The following is a 13,725-nucleotide window of genomic DNA, read 5'->3' as shown; positions in this document are numbered from 1 at the left end:
CCCCTTCACATTCTCACCTATCAGCTGTGTGTTTCTGGGGAGCTATCAGCTTGCTGCCCCTCTCATCGACCCCTCTGCCCCTATATCCTACCCCTAGCCCCTGCACTGCATATGCACACCCATCTGCCCCCCCAATTCTTTCCCCAGTCCCCCCAAACTCCCAAATCCTTCCTCACTACACCCCCAAGCCCCTGATCTCCCCACTTCACCTCCAAGCTCCCAAATCCCCTGACCCCTTACCCTCTGCCCCCATAGGCCATGTGGGGGCTGTGTTTTGGGGGGTGTCTTGGTCATCCAAGTGCCAAGGTGGATTCCCCAATTGCTCACATCTGGCCCAAGCATCTGGAACCTTAGCTCTGAGCAGCTTCCTCTGGACCCCTGTCGAGGAGGCATCGGGTCTGGTGGTGTCTTGGGGGGGGGTCTCTGGGTTTAAAAATGAGCCCCAAGCCCCGCAAGATTGCAAACCCCGAGTGAGAGAGGTGGAAGTCAGGACTTCTGGGTTCCATTTGCAGCTCTGTGGCTTCGGCCAAATCACTCTGGTCTAAAGCGGCCATTGATTTGGCGTGCTTGTGTGCGGCTGCCCGGCCCGCGGCCACCTGGGGCTCTGGCCTCCAGAGGTGCCGAACTCCCCCCCGCTGACTCCTGCTCCATGCTTTTGGCAGAGGAGCGCCAGGCCCAGCCGATCGCCCCGAGCGCCACGTGTGGCTCTTCACAACGGCCGGTCCGCGCGGCTGGAACCCTCACCTGGACGCCGCCCTGAGAAATACGCCAGCTGGACAAGACAACCCGGCGACAGGCCTGGCACTGGGGGGGGCACGCCCGGCGTGTGACAAAGGCCGGTTATTAGCGGTGACCGGCTCAGCAGCCTGGGAGAGCGGCGTGGGGTCCTATAGCGGCACAGACCCGTCAGCTGCATTGTCTCGCCTGGCTTCGTCTGGGCCACTTACTCAGCCGCCGCTTCCTCCCAGCTACGTGTCACACAAGCCTGTAATGAAGTTTCCCAATTAATTACTGCCATTAGGAATCCAATTAGTGTCTCAGAACTGCTGGCAGGCACGGGGAGCCGGGGTAGGGGGAGCTTGGCACAATGCAGAAAACCGGCGTGGAATTCTTGCCGCTGCTCGCCCCTGCCTGCACCCCGGCACGGCACCTGCCCAGGCCTGGATACTGCTCCGCCCGCACCGGGGCAGCACCCAGAGCAGAAGGGGGCAGGGGAGAATTTATCTGGGTGGCTCATGTGGGTCAGATCACATGGCACAGGCCTGTCTGTCTGAGCGAGGCTGCGGCCGCATGCCCTGTGCTCACCTGGCATGCAGCATCTGCAATCAGGGCCTCGCCCGGCCCCCCCCTCAGCAGACCCATGCAGCCTACGACCACACCCGACAGCCAGACAAAGGCACCCCCCTTCTCCCAGGCTCGCACCCACAAGTGCATACGCTGCACCCAGTCGCAGCTAAATTACAGCTGTGTGTGCACCCAAGATTCATTCGTGCCTAGAATCACATCCCGCATGCACACGTAACATCCGTTCACACCTGGACTCACGCCCATGTATGCACCGACGGTCATTCGCAGCCAAAATCACACCTGCCTGTACATGCACCAGGCAGCCCCAACTAGAATCACACCCCTGTGGACACACTGAACTTGTTCACACCCAGAATCACACCCATAGGGCTGCAATCCACTTAATCCCACCTAGGAGCACACCCTTGTGCGTACCCCGTACTTGGTCACACCCAGAGTCACTGGAATGGCCAATCACACTCATGCACACCTAGACTCACACCCATATACATGTGCAACAGGCACGCCTGTAAGCACACCCAGGTGCCTACATCCCCCTTCAGTAGTGACTCTAATTGTGTGTGTGTGTGTGTGTGTGTGTGTGTGTGTGTGTGTGTGTGTGTGTGTGTGTGTGCTGGGCAGCCTCCCCACCACCCTGCAGCAGCCACACCCTCTGGGCCCCCACATGGCTCCACCCAACAACACCCCCTCCCCACACCCCAAAACCTGCTCACCAGCCACAGCGGCAGCTGCTCTGTGTCCCCGCTCCCCCCCTTGCGCCATTAGCAGGCCCAGCGCCCAGCCCCCATTGATCAGCGTGGTTTGAAAAATGAGCCACAAAGCGCTCTGCTAATCAAGATAAATCAGGCCTGTGGGCTCCTGCTGCCTGGCCCAGGGCTGGGAATGCAGCCCGTGGCAGGGACCAACACCCTGGGTGCTCCAGGGAGCCCCCCCACACACACACGCCGGCGGGCCTTGGGCCGCGAGTTAGTGTTACAGACTTGCCTTGAAAATTCAGCATCATCAGGGCCCCGTTCCTGCCAGATCAGGGGTGAGTCACTGAGAGCATGAGCTAGCCCAGCACCTCTGTCAGTCATCTCACACACACACACACGCACACACGCACACACACACACACACACACACACGCGCGCGCGCGCGCGCGCTTCTGTACTGGTGAACGGAGGAGCAGAAGCCAGGTAGGGGGGCAGGTGGGAGATGTAAAATAGCGAACCCAGCACAAGTTCCTTTGCTAATGGGGGGGGGGAGAAGAAACATATGGGGGGGGTCATGTGTGCACTATATAGGGGGTGACATACAGGGGTGTGCGTATGGCCTAGGGGGGTGCATGTGCGATCACACGTGCACTGTAGGGGCTGGGGGGGGGCTGTGTCTTGCGGGGGTCAATGAGTAACTTAGTCAAACCACAGGGAGGCCGGTCCCAGCCCTGCCGCGTGCTGCAGCCCGTGCCCCAGTGCTCCATGGCTGCTGCTGGGCCTGGTTGGACACACTGGCGATGACGCTGCTCAGGGTCTAATGGGCAAGGCCAGGGGCACAGACGGCAGCAGCCGACCGCCGTGGCCAGCAGCTCAGCCCCTCCCTGCGCTCAGCAAGGCCAGCACCGGAGGCAGGGGGGAGTCAGAGGCAGGCTTAGCATGGCCGGGGGCTGGTGGTGGAGCTCAGGGATCAGTGACACGCTGCTCTCTGGAGCCCCTTTCACCAAGGGCTCGCCAGCCTCCTGGCAGCTCAAGGTAGGCCCTGCAGTAAAATGAGGAAACTGAGGCACAGAGAGGGGTATTGGCTTGTCCCCAGTCACACTGTCTAGAGATGGGACTAGAACCCAGCAGTCCTGAATCACAGTCGCTAACAGCGCCCACTCCCCAGATAAGTGATTCTAGGATGCTTCCGCTCCTCCACTCCCCTGGGCACATCCAAAGAGACACACACATACACACGCTCCAAGACTGGCGTCTCGCTGTCTCTCCAGACGTGGATCATCGCAGCGCGCTCCCTGGCTAAGATTTCCCGTGTCTTACGCAGCACTTGCCATCAGCAGGTCTCAAGGCGCTCCAAGTCTTTGACCCTCTGTAGCCCCCCACCGCCCCATTGTGCAGCTGCCGACCCAGACACGGGGGGGACAATCCCCCCAGAACAGCCTAGTTCATCCCTGATCCCCTCGACACTGAGTCCACCTGCTCTGGGCTGCGGAAGGGAACTGGAGCCCTGCAGTCCCCAGCCCCAGGATCCTGCCCCCCAGCTCCCTCTTCTACCAGCAGCACATGGAGCGGGGGGGCTTGCGAGGCACCGCACCGAGGGGTGCAGGGGTGGCTGGGACTGACATGGTTGGGCTGACAGTGTCCTGGGGATCAGGCCCTCGTCCCCTGGGGAAGAGGAAGAAAGGAAGAGCAGAGAGGAGGGAGGAGAAGCGACGGAGGAAGAGAGAGAGCCAGGAACTGAGCACAGCCCTGCAGGGAATCTCACACCACAGCTGCCCCCCAGGCTAGGATGCGGTGCTGGCACTGGTCTGTGGGCTCAGAGTGCCCTCCCCGGGCAAAGCCAGGCACTGCACCACCAACACCCATGTGGTGCAGCTGCCAGGGTCTGCAGCCAGAGACCAGGGCAGGGGCAACCAGAAGCAGCGCCAGGGTTTTTGGCGCCCTAGGCGGAGGTCCTTCCGTGCTCCCAGTCGGCGGCAATTCTGCGGCGGGGGGGGGGGGTCCTTCCATGTTCCCGGTCTTCAGGGCACGTCAGCGGCGGGTCCTGGAGTGAGTGAAGGACCCGCCGCAGAATTGCTGCCTAAGACCCGGAGCACGGAAGGACCCCCTGCTGCCGAATTGCCGCCAAGTGCAGCAAAATGCCACCTCCCCCCTCCAAATCCTGGTGCCCTAGCCAACTGCCTAGGTCGCCTAAATGGAAGCGCTGGCCCTAGGGGCAACAGGCACCAAACTCCAGCCAGGGCCTGTCCCTGGACTGCTTGTCTTAGCTATTGGCGCCTGTGCCAGTGCCAGGCGGGACGGGGATCCCCAAGGGACGGGCTATGTAGAGCAAAGGGAGAGAATCAGACCCAGTATTGTCCCCCTCTGTGACCCAGTTACACCCTAGGGGATACTGCTGGACACCCGGGCCGAGGCCCTTGGGACACCGCTAGCCACCCGGCTGCCTGGGCCAAGGCCCTGGGGATGCTACTAGCCACCCGGCACCTGGGCCGAGGCCCTGGGGATGCTGCTAGCCAACCAGCCACCTGGGCTGAGGCCTGGAGATGCTGCTAGCCACCCGGCTGCCTGTGCTGGGGACGCTGCTAGCCACCCGGCACCTGGGCCGAGGCCCTGGGGACGCTGCTAGCCAACCAGCCACCTGGGCTGAGGCCTGGGGTCACTGATAGCCACCCGGCTGCCTGGGTGGGCTGAGGTCCTGGGGTCACTGATAGCCACCCGGCCACCGGGGCCGAGGCCCTGGGGATGCTGCTAGCCACCCGGCAACCTGGGCCGAGGCCCTGGGGACGCTGCTAGCCACCCAGCCGCCTGGGCCAAGGCCCTAGAGACGCTGCTAGCCACCTGGCCACCTGGGCTGAGGCCCTGGGGAATGCCGCTGGCCACCCAGCCGCCTGGGCTAAGGCCCTGGGGAATGCTGCTGGCCCTCCTGCTGCCTGGGCTAAGGCCCTGGGGAATGCTGCTGGCCACCCAGCCGCCTGGGCTAAGGCCCTGGGGAATGCCGCTGGCCACCCAGCCGCCTGGGCTAAGGCCCTGGGGAATGCTGCTGGCTACCCGGCCGCCTGGGCCGAGGATGGCGTGGGCTGGAGCCTGGAGATGGCAAGACGGGGGAGCAGGGATCAGCAGGCCCTGGCGATGAGCAGTCGTGAGCTGGAATACGTGGTCTGCCCCAGCCTCATCTGCACTGGGCACGTAGACTCCCACAGCCCGGATGCAGCCTGCCCCCCCAGGAGGCCCTGCAGAGCCCCAGGGCCGTCAGGGATCTCTGGCACGTTGACACCGCAGGGGTAGCGTGAAAGAAATGGACTGCAACAGTTCAGAGCTCAAGGGCTGAGGTGCTCGTGCCATGCACACTGTTACGCCTTAATTGCAGCCACGCGCCCTGGAATCCTGCCCCTGGTGTGGGTTTAGGCCCCACTGGCCAGATGAAAACCATGCAGGCTAAGAATCAGCCGTTGCTGGACTGAAGGCCCAACACTCTGTTCTAGTGTTCTAGACATGCATCTGACGAAGCGGGTATTCACCCACGAAAGCTCATGCTCCAAAACGTCTGTTAGTCTATAAGGTGCCACAGGATTCTTTGCTGCTTTTACAGATCCAGACTAACATGGCTACCCCTCTGATACTCTGTTCTAGGTAAGAATCCCGCGCAGAATAAATCTCAGAGTTGCAGCCAGCCACTGTAGAGAGAGACTCTAGTCCCCCCAACCCCCCTGTCTGCAAGCTTAGCTGCGCTCATAGATTTTAAGACCAGAAGGAACCGTGATGATCATCGAATCAGACCTCCTATATAACACGGCCTTTAAATCTCCTCCCACGACTCCTGCATCAGGAGGGCAAATGGGGCACGGCCCATTATAGAACCACGTGTTTTATTTTAATGTGGTTTTGTGGGCTTGAGCTTGTTTGTGTCTTACAAATGTTGTCTGGTCTTCCCTTGTCTTGGAGAACTCCTGGGAAGAGCTGGAGATGCGTATTCAAGGCTTTCTCTGCCTGTAATTGAACAGATGGGACACGGACTCGAACACAGAGAGCTTTCCACCCAGCTGTTCGTTAGGCATTTGAGTAAAATACGTTAACAAAAATCAAACAAAACCCAAAGACTTTTGATCAGGCTGGGAAAAAAATCACTTCTTCCCTCATTTAGTCAAATGTCACTTCCCTGGTATCTATGATTCTTTCCACCTCCTTTTTCTCCAGAGAGACTTCCAGGAAACAAGGAAAGACAAAATTCAACAAGCAAGAAACTGTGGCCTGCATTGTGCAGGAGGTCAGACTAGATTATCATAATGGTCCCTTCTGACCTTAAAGTCTATGAGTCTATAAGAAACAGGGAAAAAATTGCTCTTTAAATAAACCTGTCAGATAGAGTGGGGCAAAATTTTTCAGACAAATCATTTATTTACTGCAACATTTCACTACCACGTGAAATTTTCTTCAACTTTTTGATTTGCTGAAAAATTATGAAAAATGTATCGTTTGATCTGATTTTTTTCCCCAAAAATTTTTTCAGTGAACTGAAAAATCCATTAGCCACCCCGCTCAACTTTCAGGTCCTCTTTATGCATCAGAAGAGGCAGAAAACAGCCTTAAAGCCAATCCCCACCTTCTAAAACCATACACAGCTTTGCTTGTTTGATCAACACACCTGCTTTTATTTTAACAATACAAACGTCAGACGCACACTTGAAAAAGCCATCAAAGCCAGCCTGCATCTGAACAAGTGTGCAGGGAGGTCAAGACATGACAGATGCCAAAGGACAGTGTTGCATTCAGACAGAATCTACTGAGTCCATTTTACAGAATCTACTGAGAAGAAAAATATATATAAATAATATAGACAATAATTATAATAGTAATAAAAAACCATTGCATTTACAAAAGCATCTTTCATCCAAGGATCTCAAAGTGCTTTAGAAAAGGGGGTAGGAATTATACCCACATCACAGAGAGGGAAACTGAGGCACAAACAGGGAAAGTGATGTCTCTGATTTCACAGTGAGTTAGTGGCAGAGCCAGGATTCCGAGCCAAGTCCTCTGCTCTAACCACTAGACACGGTTGCCTTGCTACATGCTTATTACATACAGTGTGCAACAGATACTGCAACTGCATGCACGGTCTTTGGAGACCGTATTGTGTTACACAGATGAATGGTGTATGTGCCGCTTGTGGGCCTGGGCATGTAATTAGAGGTGCCAGGCCTCCAGGATTGCTCTGGAGTTTCCAGGAATTAAAGATCAAGCTTTAATTAAAGATGATGTCACATGACAAAAACCTCCTGGAATATGTCCGACCAAATTTAGCAGCTATGGCTGCAATTGCCAGGGCCTGTGTCCAGGAAGGCAAAGCGGTGGAGAATGATTAAGGTGAATCACTTAGATTATAAACACCTCCAGAGTCTATTTAACACCCCCCCCCCCCAACCCCAGGCGGGAATAGACTGATTCAAACTAGTTTTTTTCAGACATCAGCAAACAAAGAAAGGGCTTTTGGCATAATGAGGCTGGGTTTAAACTGCCTCAGGGTGTCTTTCTGAGCCAGCCAGCGGATGGGAGTGTCTGGCCCCAACCCTTCCAGAAAGACCTTGGCCTACCAGGGCCCCATGAGACTGATGAATTACGGCCGGGCAGCTCCTAGCATGTTCCCAACAACTTGTCTTTCCAGGTTTCCTCTGTAATGGTGTTGCCTTAAGAATGAAGGTGCTTGTTCAGAGCTGGCTGGTAACTTACCACTGCAGGCACCCCTGTTTATAGCCCTCGGCGGAAAAGCAAAGCCCAAGCGCTGGCCTGCGGGCGGACCGGCTCGCTGAGATATTGCATGTACAGCAGGGAGCTGTGCAGACTGAAAATCCCCGTCAGGCGGGGGGGAGACGCCCAAAAGAGGCGACTACTAGGAGCCGGAAACCTTAAGTGGGAGCCCTCCGGGGAGCACCGAGGGGGAATAAAGGTGCAATTACCCCGACACTGCGATGCCGTTTACACGTGAACAGTCCGGAGAAGAGTTTGCTACATTTTCTTCATTGGTCGCCATGGACAAGTCGTCTGGCTGCCCGTCCACTTAGGCACTGTAATCCCAGCCAGGCCGGTGGGGATCCCAGCTAGTCCCGGTCTCACGAGGGCTCCCCTGCCAAGCCACGGGGCTGAATGAGAAGCAGCACACGTGCCCGCCACCAGGTGGTTGTTGAATCATGACTGGGGTGGAGAAAGTTCACAAGGAAGCGTTATTTGCTCCTTGTCCTAACACAGACCTAGGGGCCACCAAATGAAATGACTAGGCAGCAGGCTTAACACACACGAAAGGGAGTATTTCTTCACACAATACACAGTCGACCTGTGGAATTCCTTGCCAGAGGATGTTGTGAAGGCCAAGACTATAACAGGGTTCAGAAAAGAACTAGATATGTTCATGGAGGATAGGTCCATCAATGGCTATTAGCCATGCTGTGCTGTGAGCAGCCTCGAGCACATGGGCGGCACTTAGCCCCAGTGAGAGGCAGCCCCAGGGTCCAGGTGGAAAGGGGCAGGGTTAGAACCATAGAAGCAAAGGGGGTAGGGCTCTGATTGGGGGCATCCGAGTGCTGCATGGATCTTCATGGCCTTTCCGTTGCCTTCTGCTTGAAGGAGGCAGCCTTTTTGGAAGCTTTCGTGGGGCCAGGGCTCCGTTCTGTAACTGGAGGCTTCCAGCTGTGCCCCCTTCTCTGGAACTCCTGGATGTAGAGGCTGGTCTGCTTCATCTCACTACTGGCTCGGGGGCTGTCTTTCTTTCCCTCTTCCTTTTTGCGGAACAGAACGTTCACATAGATTGCCTGCCCTGGATTTCAAACAGAGGTTATGCTGGAAAGCGTTAATGGCTGCCGTCAAGCACAGACAGTCACAGACCTGGTGAAAGCCGCTGCGTGTGCTAAGCATACTTCTTTCAGCCTAAAAGAAAGGAGCAAGTAAATCCTTTTGTGGCGTGAGATAGCTGGAGATAGTGGGAGACAACAGAAGCCACCGGCCAAGGCAATCGACCACATGGCAACACCTGTGCAGTGCTAAGCTGTGTGGCCTGAGGGGTTTCCCTTGGACTGGTTGCAAATGCATAGCCGAGGGGATTGCTTGGCAAGCTGCGCATGTGAGCGAGGCAGAAAACCAGCAGTTATCAAGAGAAGTCATTGGGAGTGGGAGTCCTCGGGGGCTCTCTTACCTGGATCTCTGCGCCTGCGTTTGTAGCAGCAGATCACGGCCGGCAGCAGGAGCAGCACGGTGATGGCCAACGCTCCAGCCAGGCCCAGCCACAACACTAGATCTGAAACAGCAGGACAGAGCCATCAGCCTCTCCCGGTGCCCCACCTTGTCCAGCACCCTCCACCTGGAGACAGGCAGCTCTGTCCCAGCTGGCCTGGCCTGATGCTGCGACTCACCGCGGAGTCCCAGGCAGTGACTCCTGCTCCAGGCTCCTTGCTGGGGCACCATGTCCTGTGATGATGCCATGGGGAATGTCCGGGGCTGGGCCAGGCATGGGCAGTGAGGGCTAGACAGGGATTTCCCAGCTTTGGATGCCAAAGTGATGTTCCAGAATCAATTTCAAGGGCTTGTTAGCCACAGGAAGGGGCTGCCCCAGGTGCAGCAAGGAGAGATCTGGAGGCGGCAGAAGAGGTTTCGGTAGGTGTGACCAGGGTCTCTCGGAGGGGCAAGGCGGGGAAGGTCTGGATGGGTGTGACTCCAGGGTCCCCTGGGCCCCCTGCGGGTTTAACGCCTCTCACCTCTGCTGTGATTCCTCAGCCAACCTCCTCCTTCTGCTGCTGCTGTCGAGAGAAATAAACACTTGTCACTGGGCAACTTCCCCAGCCCCTCTTGCTCTGTGTCCTGGGGGAAGGGGGCTGCCCCGGCCAGGGTTACTGCGCTCCTGGAGTCTGCCCTATTTCAATTCGCGACCCCTGGCAATCACAGATCCCCCATACGAGGCTCCCCCCGCCCCGCCCTGCCCTTTGGATCTGAATTCGCTTTCTCTGCCCAGTGCACGGTTCTGCAGACCTTTCGGTCGCACCATTAGCACAGCACAAACACAGGACACCGGTGAAGTGTCAGAGGCCACGGCGGCCGGATTCCATGTCTGCAGCAGTTGTGTTAACGACTTTCAGTCTTCTGGATTTTAAACCATGAGGGCTGGTCAGCAGAGACCTTCGCAGGCATCCCTTAATACTTGACTGTTTATAACGCTCCAGCAAATTTCCCTTAAACAAATAGGTCAGCTCCGGCTTCTCCAGATGGCCGCTCTTGGTAAAGGCTCATGATTCTTTTCCATGATTTTCTATGTCTTGGCCACAACTGGGCCTCAATTATTTGAGGACCCTCCCACCTGACTCCTGAACCATGCCCAGGGCTGCTAGACATCACGGTGATGGGCACGTGAGTTACATTAGTCAGGCTTCGGAAGAGAATGCGCCACGACATCAGATATTTCCGTGGCAACCATGTGATGCGAGAGAGAAAATTCATCGTAATCCATGAGCAGCACGACAGCAGCATTTTCCAGTGCCACACACTGTGAGAGCCCAGCACGGGCAGGGTCGAGGCCAAGCCCCTTTCTGGTGCTGGCTGAGCGTGGGGCACTGCCCACACAGACTCTATGGCCTGGCTTCCCCTCCCACCCCCAGGGACTGCTGAGAGGGCTGGGCAGCTGGGGACCCAGCGAGCCAGCTGCAGGAGCTCGCTGGGCACTGCCCAGCAATTAGCACACAGGCCATCTGTGTTCCTCGCTCACTGGCCAGTGGGTGCCCAGCTGGGGAATTCTGTCTGCAGGGTTCCAGCCAGCCCTGAACTGGGAGCCGCTCCCAGCACAGGCCCAATTGGGTGCAATGGGGGAGCTTTTGGGGGGTGGCCGTATGGGGCTTGCAGGAGACACACAGGCAGACACAGTCTGCAGTGTGCATAAAGCCACAAGGCAGAGAAGCGGGTGCTCCTGGGAAGAGGCTGGCAGAAGACAGGATGCAGAGCCCACAGGGGAGAGGGGCCCACAGGGAGCAGGTAAGGCACAGGGCCTGTAAGGTGGGCATGCAGCCTGCTGTGGGGAGGAGAGAGACAGCTGAGGGGGCTGCAGGATGCAGGGCTCCGGGCAGGTCACGCTGTGGTTTCAGCAGCTGAAGCTGTGGGTGGCACATGAGAACAGAAGCACAGCCCTGATCGGAAGTGAGACACCTGACATCCGACCAGGGAGGGGGATGGAGAGACCCCCACCCAACACCATGCTGTGGGGTGCAGCCCGGGGGAGGGGAGGGGCTCTACCAGTAAGTGGGGCTGTAGAGAACTGCCCTCCCCCACTACCCCTAGGGAGCAGGCAATGCTCTCAGATGCTGCCCCATCCATCTGGAGCCAGATCATCCCCCTCACCTAGAGGCTGATCCTGTTTGGTGCTGATCCCTGGGAGTGTGTTGCAGGTTCCCTTCCCTCTCTGCCCTGGCAGCGCCCCTGCCCCCCTACCTGAGGTATTCAGCATCGTCCCGTTGCCTGTGGCATCCAGATACACCGGGATCTCCACAATGGCTTTGCACACGTACCACCCCATGTCATCCTCATTGATGTTGCTCATCCTCAGGGTGAACTTAGGGGGGTGCCAAGTGAAGCTGAGGCGGGCGTCATCACAGACCCCCACGCCCCTGCAGCAGTTGGAGACACTGGTTTTGTTCAGCACCACCTGGCAGAAAACCATCAGGGGGCTGTCCCTCTGCCACTCTACACGGAGCTGCTCCCAGCGCTGGGCAGTGTTGATCTGGCAGGACAGCTCCACCAAGCCCCCCAGTGGGGCCAGGATCTGGGCAGGATCTTGCCTCACTTTCAGGGTCCCTGCTTCCTCGCTGGCTGCTAGAAGAAAGGCTGAGGGGAGGAAGCAACCGCATAGAGACACTTCCACCATGGATCTCAAAGTGCCTCCCAATGATGGGTTTTACCACCCTCAATTTACAGCTTGGGAAAACCAGGTACAGAGCCAGGCAGTGACTCACATAAGCAGACACAGTTGGTATCGAACCCAGGAGTTCTGACTCCCGGCACCCGCTAACCACTAGACCACACTCACTCCCCGAACCAGGTATAGTCCTGACCCCTCGCCTCCTGCTCTAGCCACCAGATGACATGGCCTCTGGACCAAACGCCTTCTCTCAAGGGCACCACTTCTGAGATCCCACGTACAGCCTTGGGGACCCCATCAGAACAGCTCTGAGCCTGACTGACCCCCAGACCAGCCATCCTGGGTCACAAATCCCAGGTCCCCTCCCTTGTCAAAACACCTTTCCCCTGAAGAACAGGCCCTGCCGGTGCATCTGCCCAGGCACCCGTGGTTTGAAAGCTCAATCCTGTCTCTGCAGCTCAAACCAGCTCCTGTGTTTCTCTCGCCCAGAAGCAGAGCGGGGACGACTTTTGGGCTCGGCTGGGTGTGTTACGCTAGCCGCAGGCATCGCTGAGGGCCGAATCCAGCCCTGGATTGGCTGCTTAGCCCAGAGTTAGGGTTAGTTAGAAATGAATTTGTTGAGCGGGGAGGGTTAAATCATATTAAACCCAAAACCCTCAAAATGGAGACCAGAGGTTTTGCAAAACCCCTAACCCTCCTAGGTGCTCCTGCCCTTGCTGGGGAGGCTGAGAAAGGCCCCGATCCTGCAAAGACGGTGTTCACACCCTACTTTTCATTCACTGTTTGTGCTGCACCAGGCATTACGGGGTCCTAGTCTCTGGCTCCGAGGATACACATCATAACGATTCTAATTAACTCTCTGCATGACAGCAGCCCCACTAGGGCTATTCAAATACATAGTCCCTGGATGACTGACCAGGGCCGGAGCGTGCCCAGTGCGTGGCCCTGATCCTGTGACTGACGACGCTTGGGCATTGATTCCAGCTGAGTGCTGCTCCAGCACCACAGCTCGCCTGCCCGCTGTCATTCACAGGATTCGGGGCCACCATGGGCCAAGCAGGCCACGAGTGCAATTCCCCAGCAGTTTCACGTGGAAACCCAAGGAAGGCGAATGCTCCCCCCACCCTGGGTCCATCCTGCCTAGCTCGTGAGCTCTCTGGGACAGGAACTGTCTAATCTCCTGTGTTTGTTCACCTCCAGCACAGTGGGCCCCGATCTCGGCTGGCCCCTAGGCCCTGTCGTAACAGACATCATTAATAATAACGTGCTGGCTGCGCTGAAGGCAGGGGAGATTGGCAGCTCTGCAGTATTGGGCGGCCTCGAAATGTCACCAGCCCGAAGGAAGTTTAGTCCTATAGGTTTTGCACGAGTCCTAGAACAAATGGGAGGGGAGGGTCTTTTAGGATACCCCCAAAGTACCCAGCTTCAATTAACAGAGGGAGGGACGGGGGAAGACCCCCTCCCTCTTCTGGAGGGGAGGGGGGGTTCACTCCGCCAGCTGGAGAATCCTGGGGCCACAAAGGGGCTGGAACAAAGGGGCCAGAACAGGAGGCGATGGGACAAAGGTTGCTATGCAGGCCGGGGGAGGGGTGGGATATAGGGGTGCAGTAAATTATCCCCAGGGAGAAGCTGAGACAAAACGGCTGCTGCTGGGGAGGGAAAGGAGGGAGGCTGCAGCAGCAGAGCCCCCCCCCCCCCCAACAGCCCCCTGCATTCTCTGGTGGAGCGTGGGGGTGGGAGTACACACCTATCTCCCTTGCCTATCTCCCAGCCTTCCCTTCACTCTGCAGCCCTACAGGAGGCATTGAGAGGGGATTGGGGTGTTACCAGTGTCCGGTG

General features: G+C 57.4%; 1 protein-coding gene across 1 annotated transcript; it reads right to left on the bottom strand.

Moving 5' to 3' along the window:
* Window positions 1-8,424: 8,424 nt before the first annotated feature.
* TMIGD2 (transmembrane and immunoglobulin domain containing 2) lies at window positions 8,425-11,892 on the bottom strand. Its single transcript, XM_030540802.1, has 3 exons — window positions 11,460-11,892; window positions 9,184-9,285; window positions 8,425-8,808 (listed from the first exon to the last, which is right to left on the bottom strand). The coding sequence occupies exons 1-3, from the start codon at window positions 11,890-11,892 to the stop codon at window positions 8,588-8,590; spliced, it is 756 nt and encodes a 251-aa protein (XP_030396662.1). The 3' UTR covers window positions 8,425-8,587.
* Between the last annotated feature and the right edge of the window lie 1,833 nt (window positions 11,893-13,725).

This window comes from Gopherus evgoodei, chromosome 22 (genome assembly GCF_007399415.2).
Source record: "Gopherus evgoodei ecotype Sinaloan lineage chromosome 22, rGopEvg1_v1.p, whole genome shotgun sequence".
Taxonomy (NCBI): Eukaryota; Metazoa; Chordata; order Testudines; family Testudinidae; genus Gopherus; species Gopherus evgoodei.
Note: the sequence above shows the minus strand (reverse complement) of the source record. Positions and strands in the feature narration are given on the sequence as shown.

Coding starts and splice junctions, on each gene's coding strand:
- TMIGD2 (XM_030540802.1), bottom strand. CDS start 11,892: ATGGTGGAAGTGTCTCTATGCGGTTGCTTCCTCCCCTCAGCCTTTCTT. Junction 9,286..11,459: donor GACGATGCTGAATACCTCAG/GTAGGGGGGCAG, acceptor CTGCTGTTTCAG/ATCTAGTGTTGTGGCTGGGC. Junction 8,809..9,183: donor ACGCAGGCGCAGAGATCCAG/GTAAGAGAGCCC, acceptor TTTGAAATCCAG/GGCAGGCAATCTATGTGAAC.